This window comes from Schistocerca gregaria, chromosome 2, assembly GCF_023897955.1.
Source record: "Schistocerca gregaria isolate iqSchGreg1 chromosome 2, iqSchGreg1.2, whole genome shotgun sequence".
In the NCBI taxonomy this organism is placed as follows: Eukaryota; Metazoa; Arthropoda; class Insecta; order Orthoptera; family Acrididae; genus Schistocerca; species Schistocerca gregaria.
This window is the reverse complement of record NC_064921.1, coordinates 631,467,586-631,490,446: the sequence shown is the minus strand read 5'-3', so window position 1 is coordinate 631,490,446 and position 22,861 is coordinate 631,467,586. Positions and strand designations below refer to the sequence as shown.

The window sequence follows — 22,861 nt, the reverse complement described above, 5'->3', positions numbered from 1 at the left end:
TGAGCCGCATCCGCGCATCGGTTACCATATAATGATTGAGTGAGATAGCTTACTTTAGTTGGAGGAAAAGTTTTGTGGGTGGGAGACAACTTCTGGGGGTTGCCAGCAGCTAAACATCGATCGCTTACATGAGTGCAGAATTACGAATAACTCGAAATGGAACGCGGAGCGATCATCTGTTCCGTCACGGCCACATATGAACTTAAATGTAGTGGTCATGAAAGACTTTCGCACGGTGGTTTGCAAACTCTCCACAACGCTGCCAAACTCTTCTAGTTTCCTTATGTTGTAAATGTGTTTTATTTTGTGCTACCTGCAGTTATAATATGATTTTCATAGTGTGATGTCAAGTTTTCTGTGAGTGATCGTTGATCAGAGCGTCTTAATGCCAGTTTGGGATGTGACATAGAGGTCGAAGTCGTGGCAGAAAAAAGAAGTGTTTGTCGGTGTACAAAGCGCGTTAGAAAACAGTGTTTCAAACGAGTAAACAGGGCCACAGTGGACGTTTCTTGCGATTTACAATATAGTACGTGGGATACGATCATTCTCCTATAGTAGAGGTGATGAAACTTTAAACTACCCTCTGTAGTGTATCAATAAGCGTGTATTTAATAGGTTTATACGACCCAGAGAGCAGTAGCAGCAGCAGTTTGAAGGGTAAATTCAGTGAGAGGCGAAGTGTGCCCTCCTGTCAGCACGCTGTGCTATTCTGGGAAGCATTGCGAAATCTCTCTCTCTCCCTCTCTCTGACTCTCTCTCCGCGCTGAACCCCCAACGCAGCTTTGCGTCAAAGCGCGATAAATGGCGTCTATGTGAGTTCTATATCGGATGAAGTTATTTGAGCTTCTATAGTTGTTAATTTTTGCCTTCGGGGGGGGGGGGGGGGGGATAGAGAATAACGATGACAGGATGTTGGGCTTATAGATTTGAATGTACGTGGATCTGTAGCACTTGTATGTAGTTTGGGGACGCACCACAATGCGCGCATTTCTACCGAATGGTCAAAACATGATCCTGTCGCAGTGACTCAGTTCGCTCTCTTTCTAGACGGGCTGCGGAAGGTGGTGGATATGGCTTTGTCCGACTTCTGCTCAGTCCCGACTTAAAATTGTAGGATCACATGCGCAAATCTGTGTAAATGGCAGCAGTTGTAAGATGTGTAGGGACTGACTAAGATTATGTGGGATTTTTACTGTAGCAGATAGGTTCGAGAAAGGTGACTCGTTTCGAGATATGATTCACTTGTGATTGTGATCCTTCTCAATAAGTCATCGCCTTTAACTCAGTGGATACATAACGGAACATCTGACATGGTGTCCAGACAGAATACGTTACACATACTGGATAAATATCTAATGACGTGAGGGAGTTGCAAATACCGGTCACACTGCGTTTCTTAGCCGGATGACTTTCATAATTCATCGGGCGCGTGTGTGGTATGTCCGCATTTGAGAACCAGGTTTATAAAGTATATCTGTTTGTGTGAAGGAAATGTCTGTGTGCGGTTGTAGGGGGTGTGTTGATTTGGCTTGGGGTAGTGTGATAGCGAAGGGAAGAGTATGTCTAGTGCCAAGGAAGGTACAGGTATTTCCAGAGCCACAGCGTTCAACAGAGTGTATTTCCAATACTTCGTTCATTGTCTAATACCGTTCAGTCGAGGCCAAGATCACAAGATTTAATTGCAAGTATAATGATAGAAGAAATATGTGAGGGGTTTTCTAGAATGTGTTCCTGTATGCTGAATCTGTGGTGGTATTGATTCGCGTTCCCACGTTAATGGTAGCGGTCTTCCGAATGCCGAGGCCTGTTGGAGCGTAGGAATGTATGATAGTTAACTTTACCATGTTCTAGACGACCGAATAGCGAACTAAGTATGTCCTGGGCTGCTTTCGTGGTCAAGTGTAACATTGAGAAGAGGGCACGTTTGCGGTGGAGTGTTATTCCCTCCTATGTAACTTGTTCGGTAGACTGCTTCTGCACATTTGATTCCTTTATTTAGTTGAGGGAATATGGACGCGGGAACGACCATAGTTGGTTTGTAGAGAATATTGATGATCTCGGATCTGTTACACGACCGACTTCGGTATTCGAGAGTGCGAATATCAGTTTACTCTACTTGTTGCTAGTTAGTCAATGGTTTACAGCACGCTGCACACCGATAAAGTTTGGTGTTGTGGAGAAATAATTTACAGTGTACAGAGTGGTCCAATGATAGTGACCGGGCCAAATATCTCACGAAATAAGCGTCAAACGAAAAAACTACAAAGAACGAAACTTGTCTAGCTTGAAGGGGGAAACCATATGGCGCTATGGTTGCTCCGCTAGATCGCGCTGCCATAGATCAAACGGATACCAAGTGAGTTTTTTTAAAATAGGAACCCCCATTTTTATTACATAGTCGTGTAGTACGTAAAGAAACATGAATGTTTTAGTGGGACCACTTTTTTGCATTGTGATGGATGGCGCTGTAATAGTCACAAACGTTTAACGACGTAGTATCACGTAACATTCCGCCAGTGCGGACGGTATTTGCATCATGAAACACTGCCCGTGTTAAAATGGACGCTTTACCAATTGCGGAAAAGGTCAATATCGTGTTGATGTATGACTATTGTGACCAAAGTGCCCAACCGGCGTGTGCTATGTATGTTACCTGTAAAACATTTCAGCTCCTCAACACCAAATTAAAACGTTCCACTTCAATTTGTTTGCACTTATAGCGATCCCAGCTCCTCCACCAAATTATAACATCCCAGCTCCTCCACCAAATTATAACATTTCAGCTCCTCAACACCAAATTAAAACGTTCCACTTCAATTTCTTTGCACTTATAGATATCCCAGCTTCCTCAACCAAATTAAAACGTTGCATTAGGAGGTGTCTGCTTCGTGCAAAAGGTCTTGAGTTCATATTGACGACAACAAGTAATTCTTCATTACAGACATTTATTTACAAACCGAACTGACAGACTTCACAGACTCAACAACTGACTCTCAGAGCTAACCGCACTGCATATCCGAACTGGCAACTGATAACTCCTAGGTGTATTAATATCTTTCCAAACAATGAGAGTCTTTGACAATGTTTTGTATGCAATACGATAGCAATTCACGACTTAAAACTAAATTAGACATTACAGAATTTTAGTACAGATTAAAGTAAGTAAAAGGATCAGTACATATAAATTCTTACAAGCATAATTTCCAAATAGATTTTATAACATTTTTCTACCAGCTTCTGGAAAACCTTCACCAGATTTGTAACGATGTTTCCAGAAATATCTTGACATTTGATTCTGGATATTTCTTGAGTGATTTAGAACAACTATTTATATGTAAAATGATTTAAATCGTGTTTCAAAACGTAAATAAATCTTTTTAGCAATATTTCTTGATACAAATCGTCTTTCGAAATTAGGTTATGAAACAGTTTTCACAAGTTTTCGTATTTTTGCGATCATAATATAGAATTTCTCCATAGAAAGTTCCAGAAGTGTGCATTAAATGTTCATTTACAGACTTTCTCTTTAGCTGGTGAGTTTTTAAAAGTATCTTGTCCATATTATACGAAATAATTTAGCTCAAAACTGATAATTTATACAATTAATCAGAGCTACAGCAAACAGTGAGTCTTTCTTTTACAAAATGAAATATAATTAAAAAATTGAATGAAAATATGTTACTAACACTAATATATATATTTACATTAATTCTATTTTTGTTCTTTCTGTGCAAAATGTCCTGATATTGACACAGTACAATATTTAAACATCACCAAAGTTTCCCTTTACATTTTGCATATCTGTGTCGACATCCCCTAAAAGTCTACAGTATCGAATACTTCAATATGTCCCAATATGTCCTGTAATGTTACACAACCCCCCCATCAGCACTTCCACGTGAAACACGGAAGGGTTGATGTCCTTACATTACAAAACAGAAAAGTTTTACACATATCTTTGGTGTCTTCTTTCTTGAAGACCGGTGATCTTCTTTCTTGAAGATCGGTGATCTTCTTCCTTAAAGGTCGGTATACCTCAATGCCACACACTGTATTTCAGTCTCATCTTCACAGTCAGTATGGTTTCCATATACACTGCAGGCTATCACAGGCTGCAATAGCACAGTCCGCTATGAATATACAGCATACAGTGGTCAAACCCAGTTAAACATTAGCAAAAGCATTTAATAATCGGTGGACCGGTTTTTAAGGACACAGAAATTTGAATTCTCTAAAGTCTAATTACTCAAGAAAATTTACTCTAAATAATGTCTTAAAGCTAAGAGAGGATAGACTGACAGATGGAGAAAATTGATTATACAGGATCACAGAATAAGTGTAAGATGCAATGCCAGAATACGAAAATGAAATATGACAATTGCATAGCTAGGGGACCTAGTGCTCGCCAAATACTTAGCACACAAAGAATGTATGCTCCCCTGAGGAATCAGATAAATACAACATAACAAAGTATACAAAAATATCCTGGTAAGATTACATATAAAAGTCTATAAACATCTATTATCTAAAATACTTTTTTACATTTTTATACAATTTCAGTTCGGTCACGTTTCGTAGGCCAAACAGTCTGCCAGAATTTGGGTAGACTAGACGGTAAGCATTCGGATGAGGATTGTCCTGAATCTTGAAAGGTCCAATGTATATGTCAAAAAACTTTTTTAATTCACCACTGATGGCTTTAGACTTCTCTTGTGTTTTAACAAGGACCAAGTCTTCAATTTTAAATTGAGTAGGCTTCAATCTTTTGTCATGTCTACATTTCCTCTTATCACCTTGAGATTTCATGGTCTTTCTCACTATTTCCTCTCTCTCTTGAGTACTTAATGGTTTGCAGACTGGAAAATCAATGAAATCACTAATTGGATGTGGTGGTTTGCTATTATACTGTATTTCATAAGGCGAAAACCCTGTTGAGGAATTCTGTAGGCTGTTCACAACATCTTCGAATTTCTCAACATAGTCAATCCAACTAGCATGATCAGTATTGCAGTAGGTTCTAAAGAATCGCCCAATTTCCCTCATGTATCTCTCCGAAGGGTTTGCTGACGGATGATAAGCTGAAATAAGAATGTGACTTATATTTTCATCTTCAACAAAAGCTTTCCATACTCCAGAAGTAAATTGAGTCCCATTGTCTGATAAGATTTTCTGAGGTTTTCCAACCCTGCCAAAATAGTCTCATCTGATTTTTGAAATAATGCTCTTACTGTTTGCCTTGCGAAGAGGGTATAACTTAATGAATTTTGAAAAAACATCAACCATAACAAAAATGTAGCAATAGCCTCCTCTGGTCTTCGGTAATGGTCCATATAAGTCGACAGCGACTAACTCGTGTTGTTCTTTTGGTAAGATGTTTTGCATCAATCCTCGACAAGTTTGGTTGGATACTTTTACTCTTTGGCACCTGTCACAACCCGTCAAAATTTTTCTAACCCTCCTGGCTATGTTGTTAAAGTACACATTTTCTTGGATTTTCTGGATACACTTTTGAATCCCACAATGACCAAAACTTTCATGAATGTACTTGATGAGTACATTGATGTACTGTTCAGGCCAACATAATTTCCATACATCGCTATCTACACTGTTTCTCTTGAATAGAATCCCCTTGTAGATTTTGTAATAATCTCCCACTTTTTCATGTCCCTTTTTCCCTAAATAACTTTTGACCAGTTTACAGTTCTCATCGTGGTTCTGATTCCGTCGGATGTCATTACAAATGTCTCTGATTTCTTGTTCATTGTCCACCCCTCTTAAATACCTAATTTTGAATTCTTTTTCACATTCCCCACTGTCATCTTCAAATTCATCCCCCACAGGTAGTCTAGATAAAGCATCAGCAACTACATTATCGGGTCCTCTAAGATATTTTATTGAGTAATTAAATTGTTGTAACAAGAGTGCCTACCTGGTAATCCTTCCATGATGCAACCTACATTCTTGAACATAAATTAATGCCTTATGGTCTGTGTACACAACTACCTGGTTTCCCAATAAATAATTTCTAAAGTTAGAAAATGCCCAGTAAATGGCCAAAAGCTCTTTCTCGGTAACAGTGTATTGCCTCTCAAGGTTCGACTAGCAAAAGCAATAGACCTGTGTTCTATTTTCCCATTTATATTTACTTCTTGGAAAAGGTGAGCACCTAGGCCATAATCACTACTATCTGCCATAATGCAAAAAGGTAAACTTAAATCAGGACGGTACAAAATTTGACTGTTACATAACTGTGTTTTTATTTCTTCAAAAGCAGCTTCACATTCCTGATCCCAAACCCACATTGCGTTTTTCGTCAGCAATCTGTTAAGACCTGGAGCATTTATAGCTTGGGTACTAATGAACTTTCTGTAGTAACCGCACATCCCGAAAAATGACTTTAGTTGTTTCTTGCTTTTTGGAATTGGGAATTTTGCAATTGCCTCGAGTTTTTCAGGATCTGGCAAAATACCTTCCTCAGAAATACTGTGCCCCAGAAACTTCAACTTTTTCATACCAAACTTACATTTAGATAATTTAAGTGACATTCCCCCTTTCCTTAATCTATTGCAAACCTCCCTCAAAGTATTAACATGTTCTTCCCAAGTTTCTCCAGTGATCAAAATGTCGTCTACATACACAGTTAATTTTGATAAAAGATCTTTTCCCAAAACAAAGTCAAGTGCTCTAATGAATTCGGCTACTGAGACATTCAGCCCAAATGGTACCACACAATACTGGTAACATCTTCCCCCATACAAAAAGGCAGTATACTTTCTGGAATCATTTTCTAATTCTACTTGGTGAAATCCTGATGTGAGATCTAAACTGGTCATGTATTTCATTCTTTCAAATTTATGCAATAATTTGTCTATATTCTCGGGATGATCGGTCTCTCTTTCCAGATACTTATTTAGGTGTCTTGAATCTAGTACAAGCCTGACACTGCCATCATGTTTTGCAACCACTACCAAAGGATTATTGTATTGGCTCTTACTTCTCTCAATGATGCCCCACTCTTCCATCTTTTGAAGTTCCTTTTCTACATCTTTTCTCTTTGCAATGGGTACACTATAAGGTTTTATAAAGAGTGGCTCATGTGGTTTTAATCTGAGTTTACATTGATAATTCTTTACTCTGCCAGGTCTATCATCAAAAACATCACAGTAATTCCACAATAATCTTTCTAACTCTACCTTCTGTTCTGATTCCCGTAATTTTTCTTGAACTATATCCCCATATTCTCCATCATCATAATCCTCAGTAATTTCCTCTACACAATAACCACTGTCTTTAGAAAATGTAACGTCCCTAATTTCAATTCCCTTATCAGCACAGTTTTGAACCGACATGTCAGTACTGGAACATACTCTCGTCTTAGGATCAATAAAGGTAAACAAACTCTTTTCCCAATCAAATGCTGCATTAGCTTTTAATATCCAGTCCATACCCAACAGTACATTCTCATTTAGGTCACTTATTACAAGACATCCTTGAGTAAACTGTACATCATTTATACTGAAGGACAACAACACCTGTCTATTAACAATTTTGCTCAGTTTGCCGGTAATGCCTCTAATTTTTATTCCAACAATTGGTAATTCAACAAAGTCAGGATCATGCTTAATTATATCTCTTAATTTGCTTGAAATGGCACTAATTGGACTCCCTGTGTCAATCAAACAATACCCTTCCCAACCTGCAGCTTTAATTTTTATGTATGGACTACCAATAGTGGTGTTTTCCCTTTCTTCCTGTTCTTCATACAAAAGATCTTCTGCTATCTCATCATACCTTTGTTCCATATTTAGGTTTTCTTTATTAGGCAATATTTTCTTCAAACTTCTAGGTCTACTGGAATTTACTGGAATGTCTGGATTACTATTTACCTCACACACATCCTGACTAGTACCCCACTTGATGATTTCATTAGGCTTAAAAGCAGAAACTGGTTCACAAATTTCCCTTAATTTGATCTTAACATCATTGTCATCACTGTAATCTTTAAATTTGTCCCAAACAGATTTCAAAATAATCTCAGATGCATCAGCACAATCAACCCCCCTGTCTCCTGATGGATTACTAAGCTGAACTGGTACAATCTGATTCTCATGGGGAATGTACTTAGAGTTCCTGGCACAACTATTCTCAACACTATTGCTTATAACATCCTCCTTAACTTCAACATAAACTATTCCACCCAATTCACCATCAAAATCTTCTAGTACATAATCACCATTAGCCTTAACATCAACATTATCATCATCATTGCCTGAGCTTACACTACAAACACTACTAGTATCACCAACATTACTCATAATACCATCTTCACCAACCACATCCACATGAATATCAGACTTTCCAGAAACTTCAGTACGAACATCATTATGACAACTTACATCTGAAACATCACCACACATAAGTTTGTACAATTCAAAATTATCAAAGTTATCCTTAACTTTCATTTCAGCATTAGGTGCTTCTTCTTGATTATATAAATTTGCAATTATATCATCTTCTAAGCCTACTTCATCAAAGGTAGCCTGGTTCCTATTACAGTTGTTTCTAGTATTTTCTCTGATGACATTCCAAAATTTCCTGTCAAATTTAATTTTTTCATTACCTCTATCTACAGATCGATCATAAGCATACTGTCTATACTGGTTAGGTCTCTGATTATAGTGCTGTCTGTTCCGGGTGAAATTAGCCTGATTTTGAAAATTCCTTGCCCCAAACTGACAGACTCCCAGTGGAGCATTTAGTCGTTTAAAGGCCTATGTCTGTCGTTTCCCTGCCTCGGGTTACCTTCTCTCATGTCATTACCCCAGGACCTGTTTCGATTTTCCCATTCTCTGTTTGAATTAAAGTGCTGATCATTCCTACCAAAATTTCTTCTGTCATTGCTATTATAATTATCCCTGTTGTTGTTAAAGTTTCTTCGTTCACTATTATTGTTATTATTTCCACGGTTCGGTTCCCACCCTCTGTGTGATGAACCTACAAAGTCGTTAAATCTGTTGTTTTGTTCAAAGGCTCTATCAAGTTTGTCCACATATTTCAAGAATTGTTCTATGGACTCATCTGGACCATATACTAAACCCCATTGTACTCTTTTCGGAAGTCTCCGTTTTAGTGCATCAATTTGAGTTAGCTCATCAAATGGCTTATCCAGATGCACTAATTTTTGCAACTGTTTCTCACAATAGGCTTTCATTGACCCATCAGATTCTCTGTAACTAGGACCATTCAAGAATTCACTTTTGATTCGAGCTTGCTCAGTTTCAGACCAAAATTTGGTTAGAAAACATTTTTCGAAATCTTCAAAGGACATTTCTGCGGAACAATTCTGATTGGCCCACGAAAGCGCCTCACCATCAAGTAATTTCTTTACAAATTTTATCTTAACACTATCTGTCATTATGGACGTGAATTGCTCCTTGCAGAATTGCATGAAGTCTTTTGGGTGTATATTCTTGTCACCGGGATAAGTTTTAATGGGAAAATTTCCCAATACCCCATTACAACTATTACTAAAACCTTTTTGCAACATAGTTTCTTGTATTTCTACAAATTTTCTGTCTACAGTTTTTTCGACATTACCTACTCTACTACAAATTTCTGTGACCTTTTTGTCAGAATCAGATTTGAAAGAATCAATTTCGCTTTCAAAAAATCGTTTTGTCTGGTCAAATTCATTTCTCAATTGAGAATTTTCCTCATTTACAAAATCAACAACTTTTTTAAGTTTTGACTGGTTATATCAAATTTCGTTACTTAAATCAGTTTCAAGTACAGAAATTTTGCTCTCAACTGTGTCCACACGACAACTAAGTTCTTTTTGGTTTGACTCAAAAGTAATTCGCCATTCTTCGAGAACCTGATTAGTGTGAGCAATCTGTTTTGTATTTGAATTTATTTCTGATTTTAAATCACACACAGCCTTCGAAATCGACCTGTCCATTTGTTGTTGTGTCTGTTCAATTTGTTGACGTAATTCGGCACGAGAATCGTCCATCTTCGAGTTTAACTCTGAAAACATTTGTTTTAACATTTCCAACATTCCTACACTGTCAGTAGCACTTTCCCTAATAGGTGTACTCGCTACACCGCTGTCAATACTGAAATCTGCGTCTTTTGCCATTATTGTAGGAAGCAGGTACTTATCTTAGTGTCTGTCGGCGGTCGTTGGTGTCCGTGTTTTGCGAAATTTCTGCAATTCCAGGATGGTTTCGCTCGGTTGATTCACTCCTCTTCTTGTGACCCCAGAATCGACGTATTTACTTCTGAAGAATGACTGGTCCGTCGTATATCCTCTTCTTGTGGTCCCAAAACAGACGTATTTTCTTCTTGTGATCCCGGAAGAGACGTATTTTATTTTGAAGAATCACTGGGTGGTCGTCATATCCTCTGCTTCCTCCACCAAATTATAACATTTCAGCTCCTCAACACCAAATTAAAACGTTCCACTTCAATTTGTTTGCACTTATAGCGATCCCAGCTCCTCCACCAAATTATAACATCCTAGCTCCTCCACCAAATTATAACATTTCAGTTCCTCAACACCAAATTAAAACGTTCCACTTCAATTTCTTTGCACTTATAGATATCCCAGCTTCCTCAACCAAATTAAAACGTTGCATTAGGAGGTGTCTGCTTCGTGCAAAAGGTCTTGAGTTCATATTGACGACAACAAGTAAGTCTTCATTACAGACATTTATTTACAAACCGAACTGACAGACTTCACAGACTCAACAACTGACTCTCAGAGCTAACCGCACTGCTTATCCGAACTGGCAACGGACAACTCCCTGGTGCATTAATATTTTTCCAAACAATGAGAGTCTTTGACAATGTTTTGTTTACAATACGATAGCAATTCACGACTTAAAACTAAATTAGACATTACAGAATTTTAGTACAGATTAAAGTAAGTAAAAGGATCAGTACATATAAATTCTTACAAGCATAATTTCCAAATAGATTTTATAACATTTTTCTACCAGCTTCTGGAAAACCTTCACCAGATTTGTACCGATGTTTCCAGAAATATCTTGACATTTGATTCTGGATATTTCTTGAGTGATTTAGAACAACTATTTATATGTAAAATGATTTAAATCATGTTTCAAAACGTAAATAAATCTCTTTAGCAATATTTCTTGATACAAATCGTCTTTCGAAATTAGGTTATGAAACAGTTTTCACAAGTTTTCGTATTTTTGCGATCATAATGTAGAATTTCTCCATAGAAAGTTCCAGAAGTGTGCATTAAACGTTCATTTACAGACTTTCTCTTTAGCTGGTGAGTTTTTAAAAGTATCTCGTCCATATTATACGAAATAATTTAGCTCAAAACTGATAATTTATACAATTAATCAGAGCTACAGCAAACAGTGAGTCTTTCTTTTACAAAATGAAATATAATTACAAAATTGAATGAAAATATGTTACTAACACTAATATATATATTTACATTAATTCTATTTTTGTTCTTTCTGTGCAAAATGTCCTAATATTGACACAGTACAATATTTAAACATCACCAAAGTTTCCCTTTACATTTTGCATATCTGTATCGACATCCCCTAAAAGTCTACAGTATCGAATACTTCAATATGTCCCAATATGTCATGTAATGTTACACCTGGTATCCTGGACGACATCATCCAAGTGTCCGGACCATTTGCTGGATAGTTACGTTATTTAAGGAAACAGGAAGTGTTCAGCCACATGTGAAACGTCAGCCACGACTTGCAACAACTGATGATGCCCAAGTACGTGTTTTAGCTGCTGTCGCGGCTAATCCACACATCAGTAGCAAGCAAATTGCACGAGAATCGGGAATCTCAAAAATGTCAGTATTGAGAATGCTACATCAACATCGATTGCACCCGTTCCATGTTTCTATGCACTAGGAATTGCACGGCGACGACTTGGTACGTCGTGTACAGTTCTGCCACTGGGCACAAGCGAAATTACGTTACGATAACAAATTTTTTGCACGCGTTCTATTTAGCGACGAAGCGTCATTCACGAACAGCGATAACGTAAACCGGCATAATATGCCCTATTGGGCAACGGAAAATCCACGATGTCTGCGAAAAGTGGAAAATCAGCGACCTTGGCGGGTTAATGTATGGTGCGGCGTTATGGGAGGAAGGATAATTGGCCCCCATTTTAGCGATGGCAATCTAAATGGTGCAGTGTATGCTGATTTCCTACGTAATGTTCTACCGATGTTACTACAAGATGTTTCACTGCATGACAGAATGGCGATGTACTTCCAACATGATAGATGTCCGGCACATAGCTCGTGTGCGGTTGGACCGGTATTGAATACCATATTTCATGACAGGTAGATTGGTCGTTGAAGCACCATAAATGGCCCGCACTTTCACCGGATCTGACGTCCCCGGATTTCTGTCTGTGGGGAAAGTTGAAGGGTATTTGCTATCGTAATCCACCGACAACGCCTGACATCAATCGTCAGCGCATTGTCAATGCATGTGCGAACATTACGAAAGACGAACTACTCGTTGTTGAGAGGAAGGTCGTTACACGTTTTGCCAATTGCACTGAGGTTGACGGACAGCATTTTGATCATTTATTGCATTAATGTGGTATTTACAGGTAATCACGCTGTAACAGCATGCGTTCTCAGAAATGATAAGTTCACAAAGGTACAGGTCTCACATTGGAACAATCGAAATAAAATATTCAAACGTACCTACGTTCTGTACTTTAATTTAAAAACCTATCTGTTACCAACTGTTCGTCTAAAATTGTGAACCATATGTTTGTGACTATTACAGCGCCATCTATCACAGTGCGAAAAAAGTGGTCCAATTAAAACATTCATATTTCTTTACGTACTACACGAATATGTAATAAAAATGGGGGTTCCTGCTTAAAAAAACGCAGTTGTTAACCGTTTTACCTATAGCAGCGCCATCTAGCGAGCCAACCATAGCGCCATCTGGTTTCCCCCTTCAAGCTGGACAAGTTTCGTTCTTGTAGTTTGTTCGTTTGACGCTTATTTCGGTAGATATTTGGCTCAGTCACGATCAATAGACCACAGTGTATATGTTGTGCATTATGCTGCGTTAGCGATCGGGAGGCTAGTGCGGTGTTCTTTATATCGAGAAGTACAGCGAAAATTGACAGTACTCGGTGATATATTGCCTTGTTGGAGATCGATTTAACGGTGCAATATTCTTGAAAGTATCGTTTATATTTGATGACCTGTACACAACTTTGCGATGTTTAGTTGTCTGTGAAAAATGGTGATCAGAGTAAAATAGTTTATTACCATTGAGTGTAGCATCTGTAGAAAGAAAGAACAGGTTGGCGGTGTATAGATTGAGGGAACTGTCCATGCAAATTAGCGAAATTTGCAAAATAACGAGAGAGAGAGACCCAGAAAGGAAAGGTGGATGGTGCTTCGATAGCTACGGCGTTAGTAATTCGACTGGTAAATTCGATAGAGCTAATGGGAATGCTCGATTGATAGTGATGTGATATAGGTGCGATGAGAACATTTGCATGTGTTGCGAGCAGGAAGGCTATCACGTTATGTCCGGGAGGATAACTGGATTAGGTGATATTTTGGTAAACAGGTAAACAGAATTTCCGTGCATATAAGCTGAGGTATGCAGAAAGGAAGCGTTAACTATTTCTGGGACACTACAGTCCCCGAGAGGTCGACTTGGCTTTTATTTTTTGCAAAGAGATGTGACGTAAGAATAATGTTGAGAACGTTTTAGATGGCGCGATTCGTCACGCAGACGTTTCGCGGCGAGGCGAGAGTCGTACTGGGTAATTAAGCATGGATAATCGTGTGTGTGTGTGTGTGTGTGTGTGTGTGTGTGTGTGTGTGTGGGGCAAGCTGTTGCTGCCTCACTTCGCGGGGGTTGTGGCGCGCGCGGTGAAGCGTCAGTCAATCGTGACTTACGGTCCGTTAGAATCGCTAAAGGGGGAAAGCAGGTTGCAGGTTATGCTATTGTGGAATGGAATTCTGAAGCGTCTTTGCCGGACCGCAGGTAGAGTGAGGAAGGCCGAAAGCACGCGACTCTGCTTGGAGTGCGCGTTGTGTGTAAATAAACACCCAGTGGTTAACGGCGCCTACATACAAGTTTGGCCTGGGTTCGGCTGCAGCTCGTGGTGGCTCTCCCGCCCGATCACATCAGCACGTGTGTGTAGGTGAACACGTAGGAATTTCTCAGGCGTTGCGTATGAATGGGAGGTGCCGCCAGCTCATGCTTGCGGAAGCCGAGCACGGGGCCTTGAGTGGTTTGACATCTGAGATGCACGTCACTTATCGCTACCTCCTGTGCACTCAATTCACAGGGGGCTGTGGACTGTGCTTGCGCGTTGATTGAATTATTTCCGGAGCGGGTCTGTAGGCCTTCATATGCGCTATTTGAATAGTTTACAAGTACTTAGTGTGTCTACACATCATTGTGCAGTTTGCAGGTCTGCACTAAAATTATTTCGGAAAATTAGGATTTGTTTGGCTATTTGGACGTAAATGTTTTGCATTATTTATGAGCAGTTTGCATGTCTGTAGGCTGTGCAATGCATTATTTTTAACTGTTTACAATTAGCAAGTGTTTGTGTACAGCATTATATATGAGTTACGTAGTATTGGTTTGCAGGTCTGTATGGTGTGGGACCTGTCAGTGCGTGTGTTCTGTGATACATACACTCCATCCCTAAATAAAGTATATTCGTTCCTCCATCCATGGGCCTAGTGCAGGCTGAGTCCTTTTACCAAAAACCTGTAGGAAGAGGTTGCGCCCTGGAGGCTTAGGCTAGTGGTGATGAGCTTCGTTTGCAACAATTTTCTAAGGTTGGTAGCAGAAGCGCAAGTGACCTTTCTTTACTGGCAGACTGCAAACTTGGCACTGGTTTCTAGGGGGAAGTGACAGTCGGGGAGCTGAGGTTAGTACAGGTGTCCTTTCTTTCCAACAGTTTTCTTAGGTTGGTAGAGAAAGCACAAGTGACCTTTCTTTACTGCCAGAATTCAAACTCGGCACTGGTTCCTAGGTAAAGGTGGCCATTTGGACCTCGAAACTAGTTTAAATTAGATAACTGAACCACTTTTCATGCTGATATGAAACTGTAAATTGAATTATTTAACATTATTGAAGCTGAAATACAATTAAGTACCTAGGCAATTCATAGCTTAGATGTGTGATGTGGGTCTTAGCATATTTACAGAAGAAAATGTCCAGCATGTGTATGGAGTTGACGATCGAGGTTGTGTGACGTAAGTGGTTGGACGCCCGCAGGGCGTCGGCGCGGCTTATGTCCGGTTATAATACGCACTCAAGAGAGCAGACGATCTTGAGTCAGTTAACTTAGCAAGAGCGTTCTTTGTCGAGCACGCTACGTGATGGACGGGCGGTTGTGTGATCCAGGGCAGATTCCGCTCTCCAGCAAACAACTTTGTCGCCAAACGTGTTCTTTGTCTGCCACCAAACCACGTGGTGGATCGCTAACCGACCATTGTGAGATTGGGGGAAGATTCCATTCTCAGCAGAACAATTTTGGCGCGAAACGTGTGGGAGGGACGAATACGCTTGGTGAATAGACAACCTACCGTTGTGACGTCACAATTGGCAGGTTAAAATAAGCAAAACATGTTTATGCCACTGGGGCAGTGGTGGGCTACTGCTGACCGGTGGCGCCAGGGGTAGCCTCCTCTGCTGGCGAAGATTTGAACTAAGTCAGTTGGAGTCTGGACCTAGTGGAGAGTGCAATGGGTGTTGCCATCTCGAAGATGTGTACTAAGTCTGTTGGAGAACAAGTGATGACTTCAGTCCTTTTTCCTTGCAAAATCAGAGGATGTAAATTAGTTTAGTACAAGTGCAGTTTATTATTTGACGCGATTTTGATAGGTTAGCAGTGAAAAAATCATAAGTGACAGTCAAAGTTCGTGGGATGTAGACTATTTCATACATGTGATCGATTATAGTGTTGGAATTTGAACTTGTGAGAGATTCTTGTTATGGAGGTAATGCAAAGGACTCTCTTCCTGCCGAAAATCAGACATCTTGAATAAATAATAAATGATAATAATACATATAAGTAACGTTTTCGAGACATTACCAAACTGGAGTTTGAATTTGGCGATATTTTCTAGTGGAGGTAGGCCAATTATAATAATTAATGAACCATGGACCTTGCCGTTGGTGGGGAGGCTTGCGTGCCTCAGCGATACAGATGGCCGTACCGTAGGTGCAACCACAGTGGAGCGGTATCTGTTGAGAGGCCAGACAAACGTGTGGTTCCTGAAGAGGGGCAGCAGCCTTTTCAGTAGTAGCAGGGGCAACAGTCTGGATGATTGACTGATCTGGCCTTGCAACATTAACCAAAACGGCCTTGCTGTGCTGGTACTGCGAACGGCTGAAAGCAAGGGGAAACTACAGCCGTAATTTTTCCCGAGGACATGCAGCTTTACTGTATGATTAAATGATGATGGCATCCTCTTGGGTAAAATATTCCGGAGGTAAAATAGTCCCCCATTCGGATCTCCGAGCGGGGACTACTCAGGAGGATGTCGTTATCAGGAGAAAGAAAACTGGCGTTCTACGGATCGGAGCGTGGAATGTCAGATCCCTTAATCGGGCAGGTAGGTTAGAAAATTTAAAAAGGGAAATGGATAGGTTAAAGTTAGATATAGTGGGAATTAGTGAAGTTCGGTGGCAGGAGGAACAAGACTTCTGGTCAGGTGACTACAGGGTTATAAACACAAAATCAAATAGGGGTAATGCAGGAGTAGGTTTAATAATGAATAGGAAAATAGGAATGCGGGTAAGCTACTACAAACAGCACAGTGAACGCATTATTGTGGCCAAGATAGATACGAAGCCCACACCTACTACAGTAGTACAAGTTTATATGCCAACTAGCTCTGCAGATGATGAAGAAATTGAAGAAATGTACGATGAAATAAAAGAAATTATTCAGATAGTGAAGGGAGACGAAAATTTAATAGTAATGGGTGACTGGAATTCGAGTGTAGGAAAAGGGAGAGAAGGAAACATAGTAGGTGAATATGGATTAGGGCTAAGAAATGAAAGAGGAAGCCGCCTAGTAGAATTTTGCACAGAGCACAACTTAATCATAGCTAACACTTGGTTTAAGAATCATGAAAGAAGGTTGTATAGGTGGAAGAACCCTGGAGATACTAAAAGGTATCAGATAGATTATATAATGGTAAGACAGAGATTTAGGAACCAGGTTTTAAGTTGTAAGACATTTCCAGGGGCAGATGTGGACTCTGACCACAATCTATTGGTTATGACCTGTAGATTAAAACTGAAGAAACTGCAAAAATGTGGGAAATTAAGGAGATGGGACCTGGATAAACTGAAAGAACCAGAGGTTGTACAGAGTTTCAGAGAGAGCATAAGGGAACAATTGACAGGAATAGGGGAAAGAAATACAGTAGAAGAAGAATTGGTAGCTCTGAGGGATGTAGTAGTGAAGGCAGCAGAGGATAAAGTAGGTACAAAGACGAGGGCTGCTAGAAATCCTTGGGTAACAGAAGAAATATTGAATTTAATTGATGAAAGGAGAAAATATAAAAATGCAGTAAATGAAGCAGGCAAAAAGGAATACAAACGTCTCAAAAATGAGATCGACAGGAAGTGCAAAATGGCTAAACAGGGATGGCTAGAGGACAAATGTAAGGATGTAGAAGCTTATCTCACTAGGGGTAAGATAGATACTGCCTACAGGAAAATTAAAGAGACCTTTGGAGAGAAGAGAACCACGTGTATGAATATCAAGAGCTCAGATGGCAGCCCAGTTCTAAGCAAAGTAGGGAAGGCGGAAAGGTGGAAGGAGTATATAGAAGGTTTATACAAGGGCGATGTACTTGAGGACAATATTATGGAAATAGAAGAGGATGTAGATGAAGACGAAATGGGAGATACGATACTGCGTGAAGAGTTTGACAGAGCACTGAAAGACCTGAGTCGAAACAAGGCCCCCGGAGTAGATAACATTCCATTAGAACTACTAACGGCCTTGGGAGAGCCAGTCATGACAAAACTCTGCCATCTGGTGAGTAAGATGTATGAGACAGGCGAAATACCCTCAGACTTCAAGAAGAACATAATAATTCCAATTCCAAAGAAAGCAGGTGTTGACAGATTTGAAAATTACCGAACTATCAGTTTAATAAGCCACGGCTGCAAAATACTAACGCGAATTCTTTACAGACGAATGGAAAAACTGGTAGATGCAGACCTCGGGGAAGATCAACTTGGATTCCGTGGAAATGTTGGAACACGTGAGGCAATACTGACCTTACGACTTATCTTAGAAGAAAGATTAAGAAAAGGCAAACCTACGTTTCTAGCATTTGTAGACTTAGAGAAAGCTTTTGACAATGTTGACTGGAATACTCTTTTTCAAATTCTAAAGGTGGCAGGGGTAAAATACAGGGAGCGAAAGGCTATTTATAATTTGTACAGAAACCAGATGGCAGTAATAAGAGTCGAGGGGCATGAAAGGGAAGCAGTGGTTGGGAAAGGAGTGAGACAGGGTCGTAGCCTCTCCCCGATGTTATTCAATCTGTATATTGTGCAAGCAGTAAAGGAAACAAAAGAAAAATTTGGAGTAGGTATTAAAATTCATGGAGACGAAGTAAAAACTTTGAGGTTCGCCGATGACATTGTAATTCTGTCAGAGACGGCAAAGGACTTGGAAGAGCAGTTGAACGGAATGGACAGTGTCTTGAAAGGAGGATATAAGATGAACATTAACAAAAGCAAAACGAGGATAATGGAATGCAGTCAAATTAAATCGGGTGATGCTGAGGGAATTAGATTAGGAAATGAGACACTTAAAGTAGTAAAGGAGTTTTGCTATTTAGGAAGTAAAATAACTGATGATGGTCGAAGTAGAGAGGATATAACATGTAGACTGGCAATAGCAAGGAAAGCGTTTCTGAAGAAGAGAAATTTGTTAACATCGAATATAGATTTATGTATCAGGAAGTCGTTTCTGAAAGTATTTGTTTGGTGTGTAGCCATGTATGGAAGTGAAACATGGACGATAACTAGTTTGGACAAGAAGAGAATAGAAGCTTTCGAAATGTGGTGCTACAGAAGAATACTGAAGATAAGGTGGATAGATCACGTAACTAATGAGGAAGTATTGAATAGGATTGGGGAGAAGAGAAGTTTGTGGCACAACTTGACTAGAAGAAGGGATCGGTTGGTAGGACATGTTTTGAGGCATCAAGGGATCACAAATTTAGCATTGGAGGGCAGCGTGGAGGGTAAAAATCGTAGAGGGAGACCGAGAGATGAGTACACTAAGCAGATTCAGAAGGATGTAGGTTGCAGTAGGTACTGGGAGATGAAGCAACTTGCACAGGATAGAGTAGCATGGAGAGCTGCATCAAACCAGTCTCAGGACTGAAGACAACAACAACAACAACAACAACAATAACAATAAATGATAATGAATGATAATAAATGATAATGATTAATAATGAATAAAAATAAAGACAAGTACGGTTTTGCAGCCAATATCCTGTTGGAATTTGAATTTGGGGCAATTTTCTAGTGGAGGTAGGCCAATGATAATAAATGATCATAAATGATAATAAATGATAATGAATAATAATGAATAATATTTAAGACAAGTATGGTTTTTGCAGCCATTATCCTGTTGGAATTGGAATTTGGCGCCAATTTTTTTGTGCAGGGTTAGGTTTGTGTACATAGCGCAATTGACCTTTTTTCTCGCCAAAATTCAAATTTCGCGCCGTATTTCTGGTGGTTAGGTTAGTGGAGGTAGCCCGAATGGCCTATTTTTCCCGCCAAAATCTGTCATCTTGAATAACATCATGACAGCGCTCTCTGGTGGCAGCGGTATGAAATAATACAGTTGGAATCCGGACCTCGTAGCGAACACATGTGCATGGTATAAATAATAATCATAAATAATAATAAATGATAATAAATGGTAATGAGTAATAATAAATAATAGTAAATCATAATACTAAAGACAAGTACAGTTTTCAAGACATTATCCTGTTGGAATTTGAATTTGGTGCCAACTTTTTCTGGAGGGTCAGGTTAGTGGACATAGCCCAATTGGGCTATTTTCCCGCCAAAATTCAAACTTCCCTCCATTTTTCTGGCGGTTAGGTTAGTGGAGGTAGCACAATTGACCTATTTTCCTGACAAAAATCGCCACCTTGGATGACATCATGTGCTGTTGCCAAGTCTACACGCCGCCATCTTGGATGACGTCATCGCCACCATCTTGAATAAATTTGACAACAATGCAGGGTGCGCCTGTACATACCTTGTCCCACTACTTACACTCACTATGTTGCGTAACACCAAGCAGAGTTATCAGAATACCAGAAAGCAAACATCAGTATTTGAACCAGTTCCAGGAATGTTTTAAAATACCCTGATACTACTAGCCCAGATCTACACTACAAAGGATTAGCATTTGCAGTGTGATGCTACGGTCTCAGGTTCGAATCCTGCCTCGGGCATGGATGTGTGTGATGTCCTTAGGTTAGTTAGGTTTAAGTAGTTCTAAGTTCTAGGGGACTGATGACCAAAGATGTCTCATAGTGCTCAGAGCCATTTGAACCATTTGCAGTGTTATCACTGTATATGGCCGCCACACTACCCATGCAGTCAATACAATTAACAAGACCACTTCCAACCAGTGAAATGGAAATCAACTTCAGGTGCACAATAAAATAGAGTACTGAAACATGCCCTGTTGAGAACGCGGCGTGCTTAAATGATCGACACTGATCTTCAAAGAAATTCCTATTATAAATCCATTCCTTGCCATAGACACATGTGCAGCTAGTCCTTTCAAAAGTTATGCGCATTTTGTTCATTGTATCAGTTGTGGTGTTTATTCAAAGTAATTAATTGATACGCTGTGCATTACTAAATGGTTTGATATAAAATAAATGATGGATAAGAGGGTTAATTTTTCCATTTTGTGCAGCGAATTTTCAGTATTATTACAAAATACATAAGTTTTGTATCATTAGTTTAATGCATAAATTCGTTTCATTCGCACAACAGGAACGTATTAGTCCTTAATTGTTCAAGTATATAATAGCTAAAGTTTGTAAATACGTGAGCTACAAATCATTACCGGAATTGAAGTATGTGCGTAATTTGTTAGCTGAAACAGACAAAATGCACACATGTCAAAAATGTGTTACAGAATGTGTCATCTGACCTTGCGGGCAGCAACAGCTACTCCAAGAATGGTATTGATAAATTCTGAATTTTCACAGTTTTTTGCGTTTGCTTTTTGGTGCAGATAAGAAGCCACGAGCTGCTTGGCCACAGCAAGGGCAAATCGTCTTCCAGAACATATATCTCAAGTATAGCCCAACGGATCCTCCAGTACTCAAGAACCTCAATTTCACCATACAAGCGATGCATAAGGTTGTAGATAAATAATTTCTAAAGTCTTCGGTAGAAACATGACCTTCATTAAGTTTCTAACTCAAGAATTTTTAACGTCTATGTAGGTCGGCATCGTTGGCAGAACAGGTGCTGGCAAGTCATCACTAATTTCCGCTCTCTTCCGGCTTGCACCGGCAGAGGGTGCCATCGAGATTGACGGAGTCGATGCGAGTAGTCTGGGCCTCCACGACCTGAGGAGAAACATCTCCATCATCCCACAGGAGCCCGTCCTCTTCTCTGAGACTCTCCGCTTTAATCTCGACCCGTTCTCGGAATTTGATGATGAGAAACTCTGGGACGCACTTGAAGAGGTAAGAATTTGGTTGTACTGAACTAAAGATTTTACTTACTTTGTTGGTCGTATTCCTTGGATTTCTAATGCTGCCAGCACGGATGTTATTGTTCTCATAATCCATGAACCCCACACAAAGAAGTAGACGCAATTGGTTGCTTTTTCGTATGAGGCATGTCCGCCAAACAACACATAGCGTATTTTCTGTTATTTTTTACTTCTATGACATGAGGAAGATGTAACTCAATAAATATTGCAAGTAACTATTCTACTTTAGTTTCTACAAGTCAAGTTCCTTGTAGCCCTTTCGTGGGTAAAATTACTCAGTTGACTGTAAGAAAACTGAAAATGGGATTTCTCAAACCCTTGTCGCTAATTCTAGCTAACCCTGCTCCCAATATCGGCCACCTGACGAAATTAGGCGTATCTGTTATAGGAGTTTCCAGTTCAACATATGTACCACTCACAAAATCTAGTTTCGCATACCTTAAATGAGTTAATTGGATTAACAATCAACCTAAATATGCTTTAACAGTTGTACTGAAAATCAGTGAAGGAACATTCGAAAGAAATATATTTTGGATAAATACATGAACTGTAAAAAAACATAAACAATCTAATGTAACAAAATAGGTTCCTAGTCAATGTCTGTTATTCATTTCACTCATACTCTTCATAGCTATTTGTATAATGTTAGTCCCTATTGCACCCATTTACATCAGGCCAACTACAGTAGCACTCAAAAGTATTTTGTAGTTACGGTGTTATGTTGTCAGTATTCTGTGCATGCAGTTACAACAGAGCAACGCATATAACTGTGCCACCCCATCAAGAGATTCACGCCACTGTGGTTACATACCTAGTAAACAAGCTACGCCATACAGTTACATTCTAAGTGCATATACTTTCAACTCAAAAATTGTTTTTAACATGCTTGGTTGGCATGGTATTCATTAACTATTGTTATTTATGCATTCAAACAGTATTTGTTTATTTGTAGAACCAGCAAGAAGTATGTCAAAACCCAACGAATACTCGGTTGATGTAAGACATGCTATTTCCCATATTTTGAAGAAGGGAAAGTCTCAGCCTAGCG

The 22,861-nt window shown here is 39.5% G+C and overlaps 1 protein-coding gene across 1 annotated transcript in view; it reads left to right on the top strand.

Annotated features, from left to right (window-relative positions):
* Positions 1-22,861, top strand: part of LOC126335905 (ATP-binding cassette sub-family C member 4-like) — a 221,127-nt gene that overhangs the window by 177,709 nt on the left and 20,557 nt on the right. Inside the window, exons 20-21 of the mRNA XM_049999378.1 lie at positions 21,325-21,452; positions 21,539-21,784. Of these exons, the coding sequence (XP_049855335.1) occupies positions 21,325-21,452; positions 21,539-21,784 (374 nt within the window). The remainder of the gene's footprint in view (positions 1-21,324; positions 21,453-21,538; positions 21,785-22,861) is intronic.